This window comes from Dendropsophus ebraccatus, chromosome 7 (genome assembly GCF_027789765.1).
Source record: "Dendropsophus ebraccatus isolate aDenEbr1 chromosome 7, aDenEbr1.pat, whole genome shotgun sequence".
In the NCBI taxonomy this organism is placed as follows: domain Eukaryota; kingdom Metazoa; phylum Chordata; class Amphibia; order Anura; family Hylidae; genus Dendropsophus; species Dendropsophus ebraccatus.
Genome location: NC_091460.1, coordinates 89,828,905 through 89,843,220, shown reverse-complemented (window position 1 = coordinate 89,843,220; position 14,316 = coordinate 89,828,905). Strand labels below are relative to the sequence as shown.

General features: G+C 46.3%; 1 protein-coding gene across 2 annotated transcripts in view; it reads left to right on the top strand.

Annotated features, from left to right (window-relative positions):
• Nucleotides 1-14,316, top strand: part of LOC138797559 (excitatory amino acid transporter 5-like) — a 160,893-nt gene that overhangs the window by 49,644 nt on the left and 96,933 nt on the right. For both annotated transcript variants that reach the window (XM_069977878.1, XM_069977879.1), the window contains exons 2-3: nt 1,928-2,007; nt 13,472-13,681. In XM_069977878.1, the coding sequence (XP_069833979.1) occupies nt 1,928-2,007; nt 13,472-13,681 (290 nt within the window). The remainder of the gene's footprint in view (nt 1-1,927; nt 2,008-13,471; nt 13,682-14,316) is intronic.

The following is a 14,316-nucleotide window of genomic DNA, read 5'->3' as shown; positions in this document are numbered from 1 at the left end:
ACATATCTGACCGCCTTCTGCCTCTGCATTTTGGTGACCGCCCTAATAGGTTGTACGAGTCTCAGGCCTCTGTCTCTGAGTGCAGCTAACTAATAGTATTTTTCCTACTTAGTCAATTGTAATTCAGTAGAGAGTGGCTTACTTTCATCTGTGCATGACTGCTGTATTCTCTGGGACTGAAATCGGGTGTTTAGTCTTCCTTATCTAACTCACAACTAAGTAGCTCCTCACTGACTGAGAGCCAGGCTAGAGCTGCCTAACTACAGAAAGGAAGTGATGTGAGTGTGTGAAGCAGGCTAAACCTTCCTACATAACTGCAGTTGTGCACAGGGGGATGAGACACCTAGTGGTTGGAGTAGGGCACAGCAGCTACATTACCTAACTGTGACACATGACGGAAACACTTTTACCTGGGTGTATGAAGATACAGAAGACCTGTAATAGGACACTACAATATGCTGTTCTTATCGGCGTCACTAGTGTATGTTACCCTCTTATAAATCTAGTAACTGAGCCCTTTGCATCCTATGATGTACCTAGTACGATGGAGGTTCAGAGAGGGGGCTCGCCGGGACCCTGCTCTCAATGGTGCCACTCTTAACTACTATCAGCAGCTAAGGAGCACCTCTATAAGCCACACGGTCCCGTCTCCTGAAGGCTAATTAACCATTTAAAAGCAGCTGTCAAACCTGACAGAAAAAAATGTAATAAAAAGTGATCAAAAAGTCGCATATATGCAAACAAGGTACCAGTAGAAAGTACAGACTGTGGACCAAAAATGACATCTCACACAGCCTCATAGACTAAAAAATTGTAATGGTAATGGTAATAGAGCAATTTTAAACACATTTAGTTTAAAAAAAAAAAGTTTAAATTTTTTAAAAGCCATCGAATAAAAAAAAAGTTATACAAGTTGCATATTGTTGTAATTGTACTGATGTGAGGAACATAGAGAACATGTTAATTTTACCATAGGTTAAATGACCTAAACACAATTTGACAACGCAAATTATTTTTTGCCGGTTTCGCAGCACATTTTATGGAAAATCAAGTCTGTCATAGCAAAGTACAATTAGTGTTGCAAAAAATATGTGGGTCTGTAGGTAAAAAAATACAAGCACTATGGCCTTATAAACATAAAGAGGAAAAAGCAAAAGTGCAAAAACAAAAAATTGCCTTAGTTCTTAACGTTTCACTGTCGTTATAACTTCCAAAATCCAAATGAACAGTAGATGTGAAATAAAGCAAGTTTGCAATATACATTGATATTTTTTTTTTTTGTTGCTACCATGCTGTAAAACAAAGCTGAACTTACCAGAAATCCAGGTCCTGTCTCCTGAAGGCAGATTTTCAGATTTATGTCTGTTGAAAAAACAGACGAAACACAGGAATTCCGGCCAGTACAGAGAGTCACGGCTCAATGTGTCCTTCAATTACATGACTGCCTTCTCTCTGTGAGTGCGCCGATGGCCTAGGATACACATGACTTCCTGTTTTCTGACTGTTTCCTGTGTTTTAAAAAATAAAAACTGTAAGAAAACAGGAAGTGCTGTGTTTTCCATGATAACTAAAAAAAAAAGATAAAAAGAATATAAATTGCAAACTTGCTTTATATCACGTCTACTGCTGATTTCGATTTTGAAATTTGACAGTGACACTTTAAGGGCTTAATTATTATTCTTATTATTAGTCGCTAACATGAAATATTATAATTATATAATTATTATAGGACTGCTATAGTTTTTATACTGTGTACTATACATGGCTATATGTTCAATGATCTTTGCATGCAATGTTGGTTATATATGGATGTTCATGAAAATAAAATATTTTGCATAGTCTGAAATTGCATAAAACAACAAATGTACTTGTTTATTTAAGGAAATATCTGCCTTCTATATTTATTTCATATTTCATTTTTTTTCAGGAAAAACAATACTTTTCCTTCCCTGGGGAGCTGCTAATGAGAATGCTCAAGATGTTAATTCTGCCTCTTATAACTTCCAGGTGAAAGAGTTCATATTTATAGTTTAATCATTTTTAGTTTTTACACAGGACTCGATGAGTTTACATCCTCCGGCCTTATTCTTACACTGTTTATTCCACAGACCCTCCGGACCGTGAAGCTGTGCAGTGTACTTGCAGGCCTCCCGGCGTCATGTGTTAGTCCTGCAAAGATTTAAACACTTTCAGCTCTGCCGGCATCATATGACACCAAGATGTCTGAGAGTCTGCACGCTCCATAGGGTCCATAGGGTCCGTGGATTACGGAACGTGATAACAAGGCTTCAGTCTGTATTCACACTGCTATAATATATTGTGATATACTTTGACACAAAAAAAAAAAAAAAACGGTTGTTGCACTCTCAATTGATCAGCACGGGGGCCAGGAGTTGGACCCCCACCTACCCTGAGGATCTAAAAAGATTAAAAAGACCAGATCTTAGCGTTTTAGAGATTAGTGTGTAAATTCAAACGATAACGATTTTTCTCACAATAATCCCCCCCCCCCCGTGTAATAGGACCCTAACTGTCAGATTGCAGGGGGCCCAACCGCCAGAAATCTGGGCAGTGGTTTCTTAGGCCATGTTCACACAACATAAGTTGTGCACTAATCACGGCCGTTGTTGACGATTTGCAACAACAGCCGTAATTAATACAAAAGTTACGTGCACTGCAGTCTGAGGGAATCCTGGCTGGAGTCTATACACATAGGGGGACATTTATTAAGTCCGGCGTTTTTTTACGCCAGACTTATAAATGTCCCCGCATCTCCAGCGCTACGGGGATTTATGTAGAGGCGAACTGCCTCTACATAAATCCCGTGCGCTCTGGTGCGCACAGCCGAAAACCTACGGCAGCTGAGGACTGGAGTAGGTTTTTGGCGTATATTTTGGCGGAACGGATGGTAAATCGCGCGGACTCTGAGTCCGCGCCCTCCGTTCCGCCCCCTTCACACACCCTCCCCGCCCCCCCGGCGTACTCGGCGGAAAGTGCCTATTTGCGAATATTTATTCGCAAATCGTCCATTTGCGAATAAAATAATGCGCAAATCGTCACTTTCTGCCGAAAATCATCCGTACGCCAGATGATACATGTCCCCCATAGGATATACTCCAGCCAGGTTCCCTAGCAGCCCCACGAAAAACTATAAATAGCAGCCGCATAAGCCTGACAGGTCCGGCCTCACTCTCCATTGTTGGTCACAGAATGGCTGGTGTTTCACATAGTGTGAACCCGGCCTTATACTGCACCATATGGTGTAAGATTACAATAACTGAAGTGGTGCACAAAAGTCTCTAAATAGACTTCTGACCACCTTGGTGTTGCTGGTGGAGATGTATGTAGTAGAGATGAGTAAACCTCAACTATGTTCGGCTCTGTCCGAACCCAAGTGTGCAGCATTTGATTCGCAGTGCAGAAGTTAGATGCAGCCCTAGGATGCAGCGGGGCCATATGAGTATGGGTGGTTCTCTTTTCTACAAAAGTATAATGCGAGCTGGTGGACTAACTACTGATGGGATGCAACATGGGACATACAGCCTACTGGGGTGCAATCCCCTACATGGGATATACTATCTACTGGTCAGTTTAACTACCAATATATGTATGGTGCTTGACCGGTGACGTACTGAGATGTTACTGGTGATGCCACTTCTATGGTGGTTGGTCGGTTTTGTTGTACAGCTCAGCGAAAGATGTAATTGTCGTGATGCCAGTGCTAGTCCATCACACAGGTATGGTGGTAGTACCTGCTTTGTGTTGTGGCTGGCTGTACTGTTCCCCAAAAATGGTCGGTGACCTGCCGGGTTGTGATGGGTCCCTTGGGCTTTTGTCACGAGAGTCCTAAATGGCAATTGACCAACCCGGGCTATCAGTACCCCCACCGACAGAAAGGGGAAAATTTGCCCAAGGTGTACGTCTAGAATGTATAGGTGCTGGTGCGTAGGAAAGGATGACTCAGTAATGAAAAAATAGAACGGTTTTATTGTACAGTCTCTTGATAAAACAAAATACTTTTGCAGAAATAGATAAATCTTCGTACAGACTTTGGTGCTTAAACTCAGTTGTGCTGAGGAGATGCTTGAAAACGTAGAGTAGAGGTAGTTGCAGTAGGTAGTTGAAAGTTTAGAGTAGAGTGGAGTAGCGCAGAGGAGAGGAGTTTGTTAAGGGAGTCCTAACCCAATGTAGTACTGTGCTCTGCTGGAACTTTGGAGAGATACTTGAGTGTGAGAGAGATACTTGTACCTGTGTTTAGACTATAGTCTGACCACCTTCTGCCCTACAGTGTTGAGGTACTCTTCCTAATAGGGTGATACAAGCCCCAGACTTGGTTACCTGGGTGAAGCTAAGTGTCCGTGTTTTTTTTGGTTTACTTGCACTGCGAAATAGAATATGTAGACCTTCTGGTAGCTTTGTTTTATCCAGGCTAGTTCCTCATGTGTTGTAGGATACTGCCCTACACTGTTTAGGCTGGTTCATGGCGTAGGCTAGGTTGATCACTAACTTATCTCCCTTGGTAGTGTCTAGCTTTGCATAATAGATATAATAGATAGACTGGAAGAACTAAGTGTCTCTGGTTGCATCTCCATACACATATATCACCAATCACTGAACACACTATCTAGACCTGTCCTGGACAAGGGTCCTGGCAGAGCCTTTCCCTATGAGAATCTGGATAAGACTGAAGCTACACCCCCTCCCACCAAGTAACTTCCTAAAGGGGATGTGTTATCTACCCTGTGAGGGGTGGAAAGGAATGTGTGCAAAGAAAAGAAGAAGAGTACTAGGCTACAAAGAAAGAGCATCTACAATAGGTTAGTAAAAGTACATAATACACAGGAAAGAGTAACCCTTTGGTACCCCCTGTCCAAAGGTAACTCTGTCAGGTGTCACACTCTGGGATGATGGGTGCCTTTCTGCCCTATCACCACTTAGTGTCTTACTCTACCCTGTTTTTCCTAGGCACATCTGAATGAAAAGGGTTAACTGTTGTTGTTTTGCTGTTCTGACTGGTACAGATACAACACACCCCTTCTGACCTATTACACTTTTTCCTTCTCTATCTTCAGTATGTCCCCACCAATAGCAACTCGTCACTCGGTCACCCCTATATAGGCAGGATAGTTCCTGGTGGGAGGTTCTTTCTTCCACTCATCTGCAGTGAGGAGATACTGGGCCAGGACCACGGGGAGTTATAAGTTGTCTTTAGTCAGCAGTATTGGAGGAGAGAGACTGTTTTCCTGAGCTACCTTACAAAGCAACTATGCCCTGCTAAACCCAAAGGGTGGTCACCTTGGTTCAACCTTGCCTATGCCTAGGATCCTTCTAAACAGTCAGGACAATCTACAGTCAAAGACTGGTCCTCAGTGGGACAAAGGGCTGAAGTATTCCACTGGTACCTACTTGGCCTTCTCAAGTAATCTTGAGGGGTTAGCTTCACCCATTAGTTCAAGCCTGGGACTCGTACTACCAAACCTGACACTTGCTGGACTTGTTTGGCAAAAAGCATTTGTTTACTTCACCTATCTTAACCATGAGGACGAGGATTTCTTTTTCTGTAACACTAAGTTACTATTCACACTATCCTGGCAGAGTACTATAATAAATACTTAGGCAAGGCCCCCAAGACACCCTCAGCACCTTCTACCAGTCATTACCTAAAGCACAATTTAGACCTGCATGTGCACCTGCTCCTCTATTAATTTGTATTGCACTGAAGATTTTAAAGGCACTCTGTAACTTCCAATTAATCCTCCTCAAAACCTTAAACTAAAGTCGTCAGTAAATAGGATAAAGGATGCTGATTCCAAATCTGTTATTTGTAGCTTTCTACTCCTTTGTATTTCACAGTTGTAAGCCTACAAACTAGGAATGTTGAGGCATAGAGAGGACTTCTTAGCTCAAGAATATAATGGAGTGGACTATTTAGATAGCTGCTGTTTACTAGAGCAGCCATCTTCCTGTGTCACGTAGGGGGCAACATCACGCATCGGCGAGCAGAGAAGGAGAGAATGAGAAGGATCGTGAGCAGAGAAGGATCATGTCCATGTAATGCCACCGCCGCCATTGCCGCCTCCTCCCCCGTGTGTCCCCCAGCTGCCTCGCTGTTCCGTTATGCCGCCACTGCTGCCTATTGTGTCCCTCTGCTGCCCCCACCTCCTCTATGATGCAGCTGCTGCTGCCTTCACCCCTGTGCAACTCCTGCTTCCCCCGCCTCCTCCGTTATACTGCTGCTGCCGTGTGTCCCCTGCCTGCTCCCCGTGTGTCCCCCCGCCTCCCCCTTATGCTGCCACTTACTCCCCGGTGTGACCCCTGCTCCCCTTCCATTCTGCCAGGTGCTGCTGCCGCCTCCCCATACTGCTGCCGCCTCCTCCTCCATCTCCCTGCCACCCTCCCTCTGCTGCCATCCTCCCCCTCGGGGCACCCTCTGCTGCCATCCTTCCCCTACAGGCACCCTCAGCTGCCACCCTCTGGCTCCTGGCACCCTCCCCCTCCTGCCAACCTACAGCTCCTGGCACCCTCTCCCTCCGCTGCCACCCTTCCCCTCCTAGCACCCTCCCCCTCCTGCCACCCTCCCTCTGCTGCCACCCTCCCCCGGCTGGCACCCTCTCCCTCCGCTGCTGGCACCCTCCCACTCCTGCCACCCTCCCTGCACCCTCCCCCTCCTGCCATTCTCCCCCCCCTGCTGGCACCATTTCCCTCCTGCCACCCTCCCCCTCCTGCCATCCTCACTGCTGGCACCCTCCCCCTCCTGCCTCCCTCCCTGCTGGCACCCTGCCCCTCCTGCCATCCTCCCCCTCCCTGCTTGCACCCTCCCCCTCCTGCCATCCTCACTGCTGGCACCCTCCCCCTCCTGCCTCCCTCCCTGCTGGCACCCTCCCATTCCTGCCACCCTCCCTCTGCTGCCACCCTCCCCCGGCTGGCACCCTCTCCCTCCCTGCTTGCACCCTCCCCCTCCTGCCACCCTCCCCCTCCTGCCATCCTCACTGCTGGCACCCTCCCCCTCCTGCCTCCCTCCCTGCTGGCACCCTCCCTTTCCTGCCTCCCTCCCTGCTGGCACCCTCCCCCTCCTGCTGGCACCCTCCTCCTCCTGCCTCCTTCCCTGCTGGCACCCTCCCCCTCCTGCCACCCTCCCTGCTGGAACCCTCTTGCCACCATCCCCCTCCTGACACCCCCCCCCTCCTAGCACCCTCCCCCTCCTGCCACCCTCCCTCCGCTGCTACCCTCCTGGCACCCTCCCTCCACTGGCACCCTCTCCCTCTGCTGCTGGCACCCTCACCCTCCTTCCACCCTCCCTGCACCCTCCACCTCCTGCCACCCTCCCTGCTGGCACCCTCCCCTCCCTGCTGGCACCCTCCCCTTCGTGCCTCCCTCCCTGCTGGCACCCTTCCCCTCCTGCTATCCTCCCTGCTGGCACCCTGCCCCTCCTGCCACCCTCCCTGCTGGCACCCTCCCCTCCTGCCATCCTCCCTGCTGGCACCCTCCCCCTCCTGCCTCCCTCCCTGCTGGCACCCTCCCCCTCCTGCCACCCTCCCTGATGGCACCCTCCTCCTCCTGCCACCCTCCCTGTTGGCACCATCTCCTCTTGCCACCCTCTCCACTGCCGTCCTCTCTTCTCTTACCCTCTCCTGCCACCCTTTCCACTCTCCTACCACCCTGTCCTTTTTCCTGCCATCCTCTCCCCTCTCCTGCCACCCTCTCTGCTGCCACCCTCTCTCCTTTTACCCTCTTGCTACCCTGTCCATTGCCACCCTCTCCTCTTACCCTTTCCCCTCTCCTGCCACCCTCCACTCTCTCTTGCCACCCTCTCCTCTCTCCTGCTTCTCTCTCTTGCCACCCTTTGTCCTGCCACCCTCCATCCTGCCACCCTCTCCTCTTGCCACCCTCTCCGCTCCCACCCTCTCCAGCCACCCTTTCCACTCTCCTGCCACCCTGTCCTTTTTCCTGCTATCCTCTCCCCTCTCCTGCCACCCTCTCCGCTGCCACCCTCTCTCCTCTTACTCTCTCCCCTCTCCTGCCACCCTTTTCTTTTTCCTGCCGCCACTCTCCTGCCACACTCTCCCTTCTGTCCTTCCGCCCCACTCCTCTTACCCTCTCCCCTCTCCTGCCACCCTTTCCTTTTTTCTGCCACCCTCTCCCCTCTATCCTGCCGCCCCTCTCCTCTCTCCTCTTACCCTCTCCCCTCTCCTGCCACCCTTTCCTTTTTCCTGCCACCCTCTTCCCTCTGTCCTGCCGCCCCTCTCCTCTTACCCTCTGTCCTGCCACCCCTCTACTGCCACCCTCTTCCCTCTCCGCTGCCACCCTCTCCTCTCTCCTCTTACCCTCTCCCTCTCCTGCCTCCCTTCCCTTTTTCCTGCCACCCTCTCCCCTGGATCGGTGGTGATGTAGTGTCCCCTGCCTCTCTCCTCGGCTGTTTTTTTTCTTTTTCAGTGTAAATTTTCTTTCTTTCTTTCTTTTTTTTTTTTTTCTTTTTTTTTAAAGCAAAAAATTATTTTTTTCTGCCTCCCGCACAGTACGCACTTGTAGGTTAATTACAGCCTCCACAGTACCAGACTCCACCAGTCCAGCTTCAACATTCAATATAATAGGGAAAATGTGAAGGAAAAAAAGAGGTTCAACTCTCACTAGTCTGCTGACATCTTTGGGTGATTAGACCCAATGTGCACTGTACTTGCAGTGCAACAAATACTTAGTCCGGTAGACTTTTAAGTTCTTTTATTGTAACTTTGGATGCAGCATACAAAAGATAGTTTGCTCACAGCTGTTGTGAACTCAGCGTTTCAGAGGCACAAGACTCCTCCTTCCTCATGCGCATGAGGAAGGAGGAGTCTTGTGCCTCCGAAATGTCCGCAAGGAGGACGTGCCTGGGCGTCCGTATGCTGAGTTCACATCAACTGTGAGCAAACTATCTTTTGTATGCTGCATCCAAAGTTACAATAAGAGAATAATAATAATAATAATAATAATAATAATGCTTTAATTTGTATAGTGCACACAGATTCCGCAGCACTTACATAGTTTCTTGCCAATTATTGCTCCCTGTCCCCATTAGGGCTCACAATCTAAATTCACCTATCTGTACGTTTTCGGTGTGGGAGAAAAGGGGAGTACCCGGCGGAAACCCACGCAAACACGGAGAGAACATACAAACTCTTTGCAGATCTTGCCCTGGCGGACCCCAGCGCTGCAAGGCTACAGTGCTAACCACTGACCCACGTGCTGCCAGACTTAGAAGTCTACCGGACTAAGTGAGTATTTATTGCACTGCAAGTACAGTGCACATTGGGTCTAATCATCCAAAGATATCAGCAGACTGGTGAGAGTTGAACCTCTTTTTTTCCTTCACATTTTCCTTAATATATTGGCTTTGTAAACCCAACATGACCTCCGTCCTCCTTTCTGGCAAAATCCAGCTTCCAAAATCCAAATGGCACACCTTCCTTTTGGAGGCGTGTCCTGTGCCATCATGGCACAATATGTCCCCATGTGGGGTATTTTTTTAATCGGGGGAAATTGCTCTACAAGTTTTATGGTTTTTTTTCTTTTAATCCCTTGTGAACATGAAAAGTTCAAAGTTAAAGTGTCACTGTCGTGAATTTTTTTTTTGCAGAAATCAATAGTCCAGGCGATTTTAAGAAACTTTGTAATTGGGTTTATTATCCGAAAAATGCATTTTTATCATGAAAAAGCAGTTTGAAGCTCTCCCCCCTGTCTTCATTGTTCTCCTATGGAGAGAGCTAAAGAAAAGACCAAAACAGACAACAAAGAGTTAATCTACAAATCCCTCACTCGTTATCTGTTCTGACCATCACCAGTGACCTGTCTGAGCTCGGATTACAGCTGTCACCCAGCTCCATGCCTGTAATCCTCTGTTATCTGCTTTCTGCTGCCGGCTAACTCCCTCCTTCCTCCTCCCCCCTCCCCTCTCCTAGAACAGACAGGGTACGTCTCCTGCAACAAGTCACAATTTTCAGATTTTTCAGAGTGGATGAAAAAGAGGAAGGAGGGGGGACCTGGGAAAAGGCTTTTTACATGCAGATAATGGCAGATTTGGCTAATAAACCCAATTACAAAGTTTCTTAAAATCGCCTGGACTATTGATTTCTGCAAAAAAAAAAAATACGACAGTGACTCTTTAAACCAACGTTTTAGTGTAAAAAATTAAAATTTTCATTTTCACGGCACATTGTCACCAGTGAGTCCATATGCTCACTATACCCCTTGTTACATTCCTTGAGGGGTGTAGTTTCCTAAATGATGTCCCTTTAGGGGTGATTGTTAGGTTTTGGCACCCCAGAGCCTCTGCCAACCAGAAGTGGTACTTTGAAAATTGGCCAATTGTAATGGAGGCTTCAAAATTCACTAGGCACTCCTTTGTATCTGAGGCTTGTGGTTGAGTCAAATAGCGCAATATGGCCACATATAATATATTTCTATAAACTGCAGAAACAGGGCAATAAAAATTGTGGTGCATTTCTCAGGAAATAAGTTTTCTATTATGAAAGATATTGGATCACAATATAATTTCTGCAAAGAAAATTGAAATGTTCAATTTTCTTACACACTTAGTTTTTATTTCTGTGACTCACCTAAAAAGTTAAAAAAAATTCTGGAATTGATTTTGAAAAGTTTGGGGTGGGGTGCAGTTTCTGAATGGGGTGCTTTGTGGGGCTTCAAACATACAGCCCCCTTAAATCCTCTTCAAACATGAACTGGTCCCTTGCAAAATCTAATTTTAAACTTCTTGCGAAAATTTTGGAAAATGCTGCTAAACTTTGAAGCTTTCTATTGTCTTAAAAAATTGAAGGTAAGTTTAATAAATGCCACGAACATAAATAGCTAATGCTATTTCATATCTAATTTATGTGGCATAACCATTTTCCTTGCAAGGAGAAAATTTCAAAGTTAGAATTATTATTTTTTTTTTCATAAAGATTCATTATAAGTATCGACTCCAAATTACCAGAAATATAAAGTACAATATGTCACGAGAAAACAATCTCAGAATCAGCATGATAGGTAAAAGCATCCCCAAGTTATTAATGGATAAAGTGTCACACGTCATATTCCTGAAATTTGGTCTGCTCCTTAAGGCCATTTTGGGCTCCGTCCTTAGGGTGCGTTCACACATAAAGGATCTGCAGCAGATTTGAAGTTGCAGATTCAAGGGAAATCCAATCTGGACAATGAAATCTGCTGCAGATCCTGTAGGTGTGAACGCACCCTCAAGAGTTTAAGGATTAGAACCGGCCATTCTATTCTTTAACATAAGGTAATCCAAGCAGACATCTGAGAATTTTTTTCTTTGTACAACCCCAGGTTGTATTGAGAGATAGATTCTAAAAAGGGTATAAGAAGCCAATAGCTCAGCGTTTCCCAACGGGGTGCCGCGGCACACTGGTGCGCCGGGAGAACCCGCCAGGGGTGCCGCGGGATCCCGGTGGGAAATGTGCGCTGTCTCTTTAAGCATCCCGAGAAGCTGCGGCCGCGCAGCTTCTCGGGATGCACGGATCACTTTCATGTTCCGCCCGCACTATGAGCGGGCGGAACATTAAAGTAAGCAGAATATAGGAGCAGGAAGTGTCAGCATCCTGCTCCTATATTCACTCCCATAGGCTGCCAGCACTTCATGCCAGCAGCCTATGGGAGGCCGGGACGTGACCTCTCCGGCAGGCGTGATGATGTGACGTCATAACGCCTGCCGGACGTCCCATGGGGGCACCTCTGGGGGCATTATTAGTTCATGGGGCACCTCTGGGGGCATTATTACTATATGGGGGCACCTCTGGGGGCATTATTAGTATATGGGAGCACCTCTGGGGGCATTATTAGTATATGGGGGAACGTCTGGGGGCATTATTATCTCATGGGGGCACCTCTGGGGGCATTATTAGTATATAGGGGCACCTCTGGGGGCATTATTAGTATATGGGGGCACCTCTGGGGGCATTATTAGCTCATGGGGGGCACCTCTGGGGCATTATTAGCTCATGGGGGCACCTCTGGGGGCATTATTAGTTAATGGGGCCACCTCTGGGGGCATTATTAGTATATGGGGGCACCTCTGGGGGCATTATTAGTTCATGGGGGCACCTCTGGGGGCATTATTAGTATATGGGGGCACTTCTGGGGGCATTATTAGTTCATGGGGGCACCTCTGGGGCATTATTAGCTCATGGGGGCACGTCTGGGGGCATTATTAGTTCATAGGGGCACCTCTGGGGGCATTATTAGTTCATAGGGGCACCTCTGGGGGCATTATTAGTTCATAGGGGGCACCTCTGGGGGCATTATTAGTTCATAGGACACCTCTGGGGGCATTATTAGTTATGGGGGCACCTCTGGGGCATTATTAGTTCATAGGGGGCACCTCTGGGGGCATTATTAGTTCATAGGGGCACCTCTGGGGGCATTATTAGTTATGGGGGCACCTCTGGGGGCATTATTAGTTCATGGGGGCACCTCTGGGGGCATTATTAATATATGGAGGCCACCCCTGGGGCATTATTAGTATATGGGGGCACCTCTGGGGGCATTATTAGTTCATCACAGCAGGGGATCCTACATACAGGGGGCATCCCACATTCCTACTCGCTTTACTGCACATAACACCAAACAGCGCAGTTACTATGGGAGCCTACAGGGGGGAGAAAGGAAAGGAGGTTGCTAGAAATGTGCGGAGCCTAAATTGTTTGTCTCGCAGGTTCTGAAGAGATGAAAAGTAGTACTAGTAGTAGTCACTGTATGACGGTTTTTCTTATTTTGTAGAACATTATTTAGTAAGGGTGCCCCGTGGAATTTTTTTTTTCCAAGGTGTGCCCCGAGGTGGAAAAGGTTGGGAAGCACTGCAATAGCTACTGACAATGACAGAGGCCTGGACCCATGTCTAGGGGACTCTCTACACGGTGTAGCTTTTCCCAGGATATTTTTCTTTGTCTTCGCCGGTAGCCTCTGACGGTTGATGTTCAGACAGATGATAGTATGAAATTCCTGGGGATGTTCTCTGTCTTCACCGATTACGGTTGATGCTTTAAGGACAGATTATGTAACTATGCACTAATGATATTGTAAGTACTTCACCTTTGTTTTTATATCTATGCAAAAGTGTAGGCAATCTCATACTAAGAACACCTGGTTATTGTATTTCTGATATACCATCTGTATATAATCCTTTTATAGATTTCTTGTCATCTTTTTAATCATTTGTTTAATAAAATTGCCTTGTATCTTAATTGGTCGCCTTCTTTAAATACGTATCTGAACCTTTTGCTTAAGAGTAAGCAAAACAGAGTGGTATTGATATAAAAGGGGCTATGGCTTATGTACACATTTTTGTTATGAATCTAAATCTTTACCTGGTTCTAAACATACACCACATCAAACCCCCTGAGCCGCTGTTTCAAATGGTTCTGACAATAAAGTTGATTGGATCAATATGATTATTAAAAATAAAATTTTCATCTTTCAGTCTGATGTCGGGATTAGCAACAATGGACTCAAAAGTTTGCGGAAGAATGGGTCTTATAACCATCACATATTATCTATGGACGACATTTCTGGCTGTTGCAGTGGGCATTATACTGGTGATCTGCATCCATCCTGGGCTGCAGCGCAGAGGAGGATCATATTGCGGAAAGCCTGTCCTGAGCTCTGCAGATGCTTTACTAGACCTAATAAGGTGAGGGAAAAGAATGATCATTGTATGCATAATAAGCCTCACCTTGCTGTTATATAAATATAGTTTACATGAAACATGACTATGAAATGTTCAGGTGTTTTTTGGGTTTTTTTAGCAATTTTTAACTGGTTGTTCGGTTGCTTCTTTTTCATTATTTGCAAAAGAAAAAAGAAGTCCCATGACATTTGTTTGCACTTTGCTCATTAGAGGAGGGGCTTATGGAAATGTGGGTGTGGCTTTGGTATAGAAGAGCTGTAACTTACATGTGCCAAAAAATGCACGTTTTTTTTTTTAATTACACATTTTTGCCACAAATCTAAATCCTGTGCACAGAATTATTCGCCATTTGTAATAATTAGACTGAAATTAAACCACATGTGAACTGATGTTTTTCCCATCAAAAGCAATAGGGCAAAAAGATTGTTTCTGAGCGTTATATGGATATTATTGGAAATTTTATGTGCTAAATAAGTCCTAAAAAGTGTGTGAACATGGTCATAAATAGTCACTGTCTTTTTCAAAAATTATTGTAAATCACACATTCACAACAAAAATACTGCTTGCCCCGAAAAAGCCCCATAGCCTGGCTCACTAGGTCTCTAATCTTCTCTGGATATCGCTGCCCCCTGACTCTT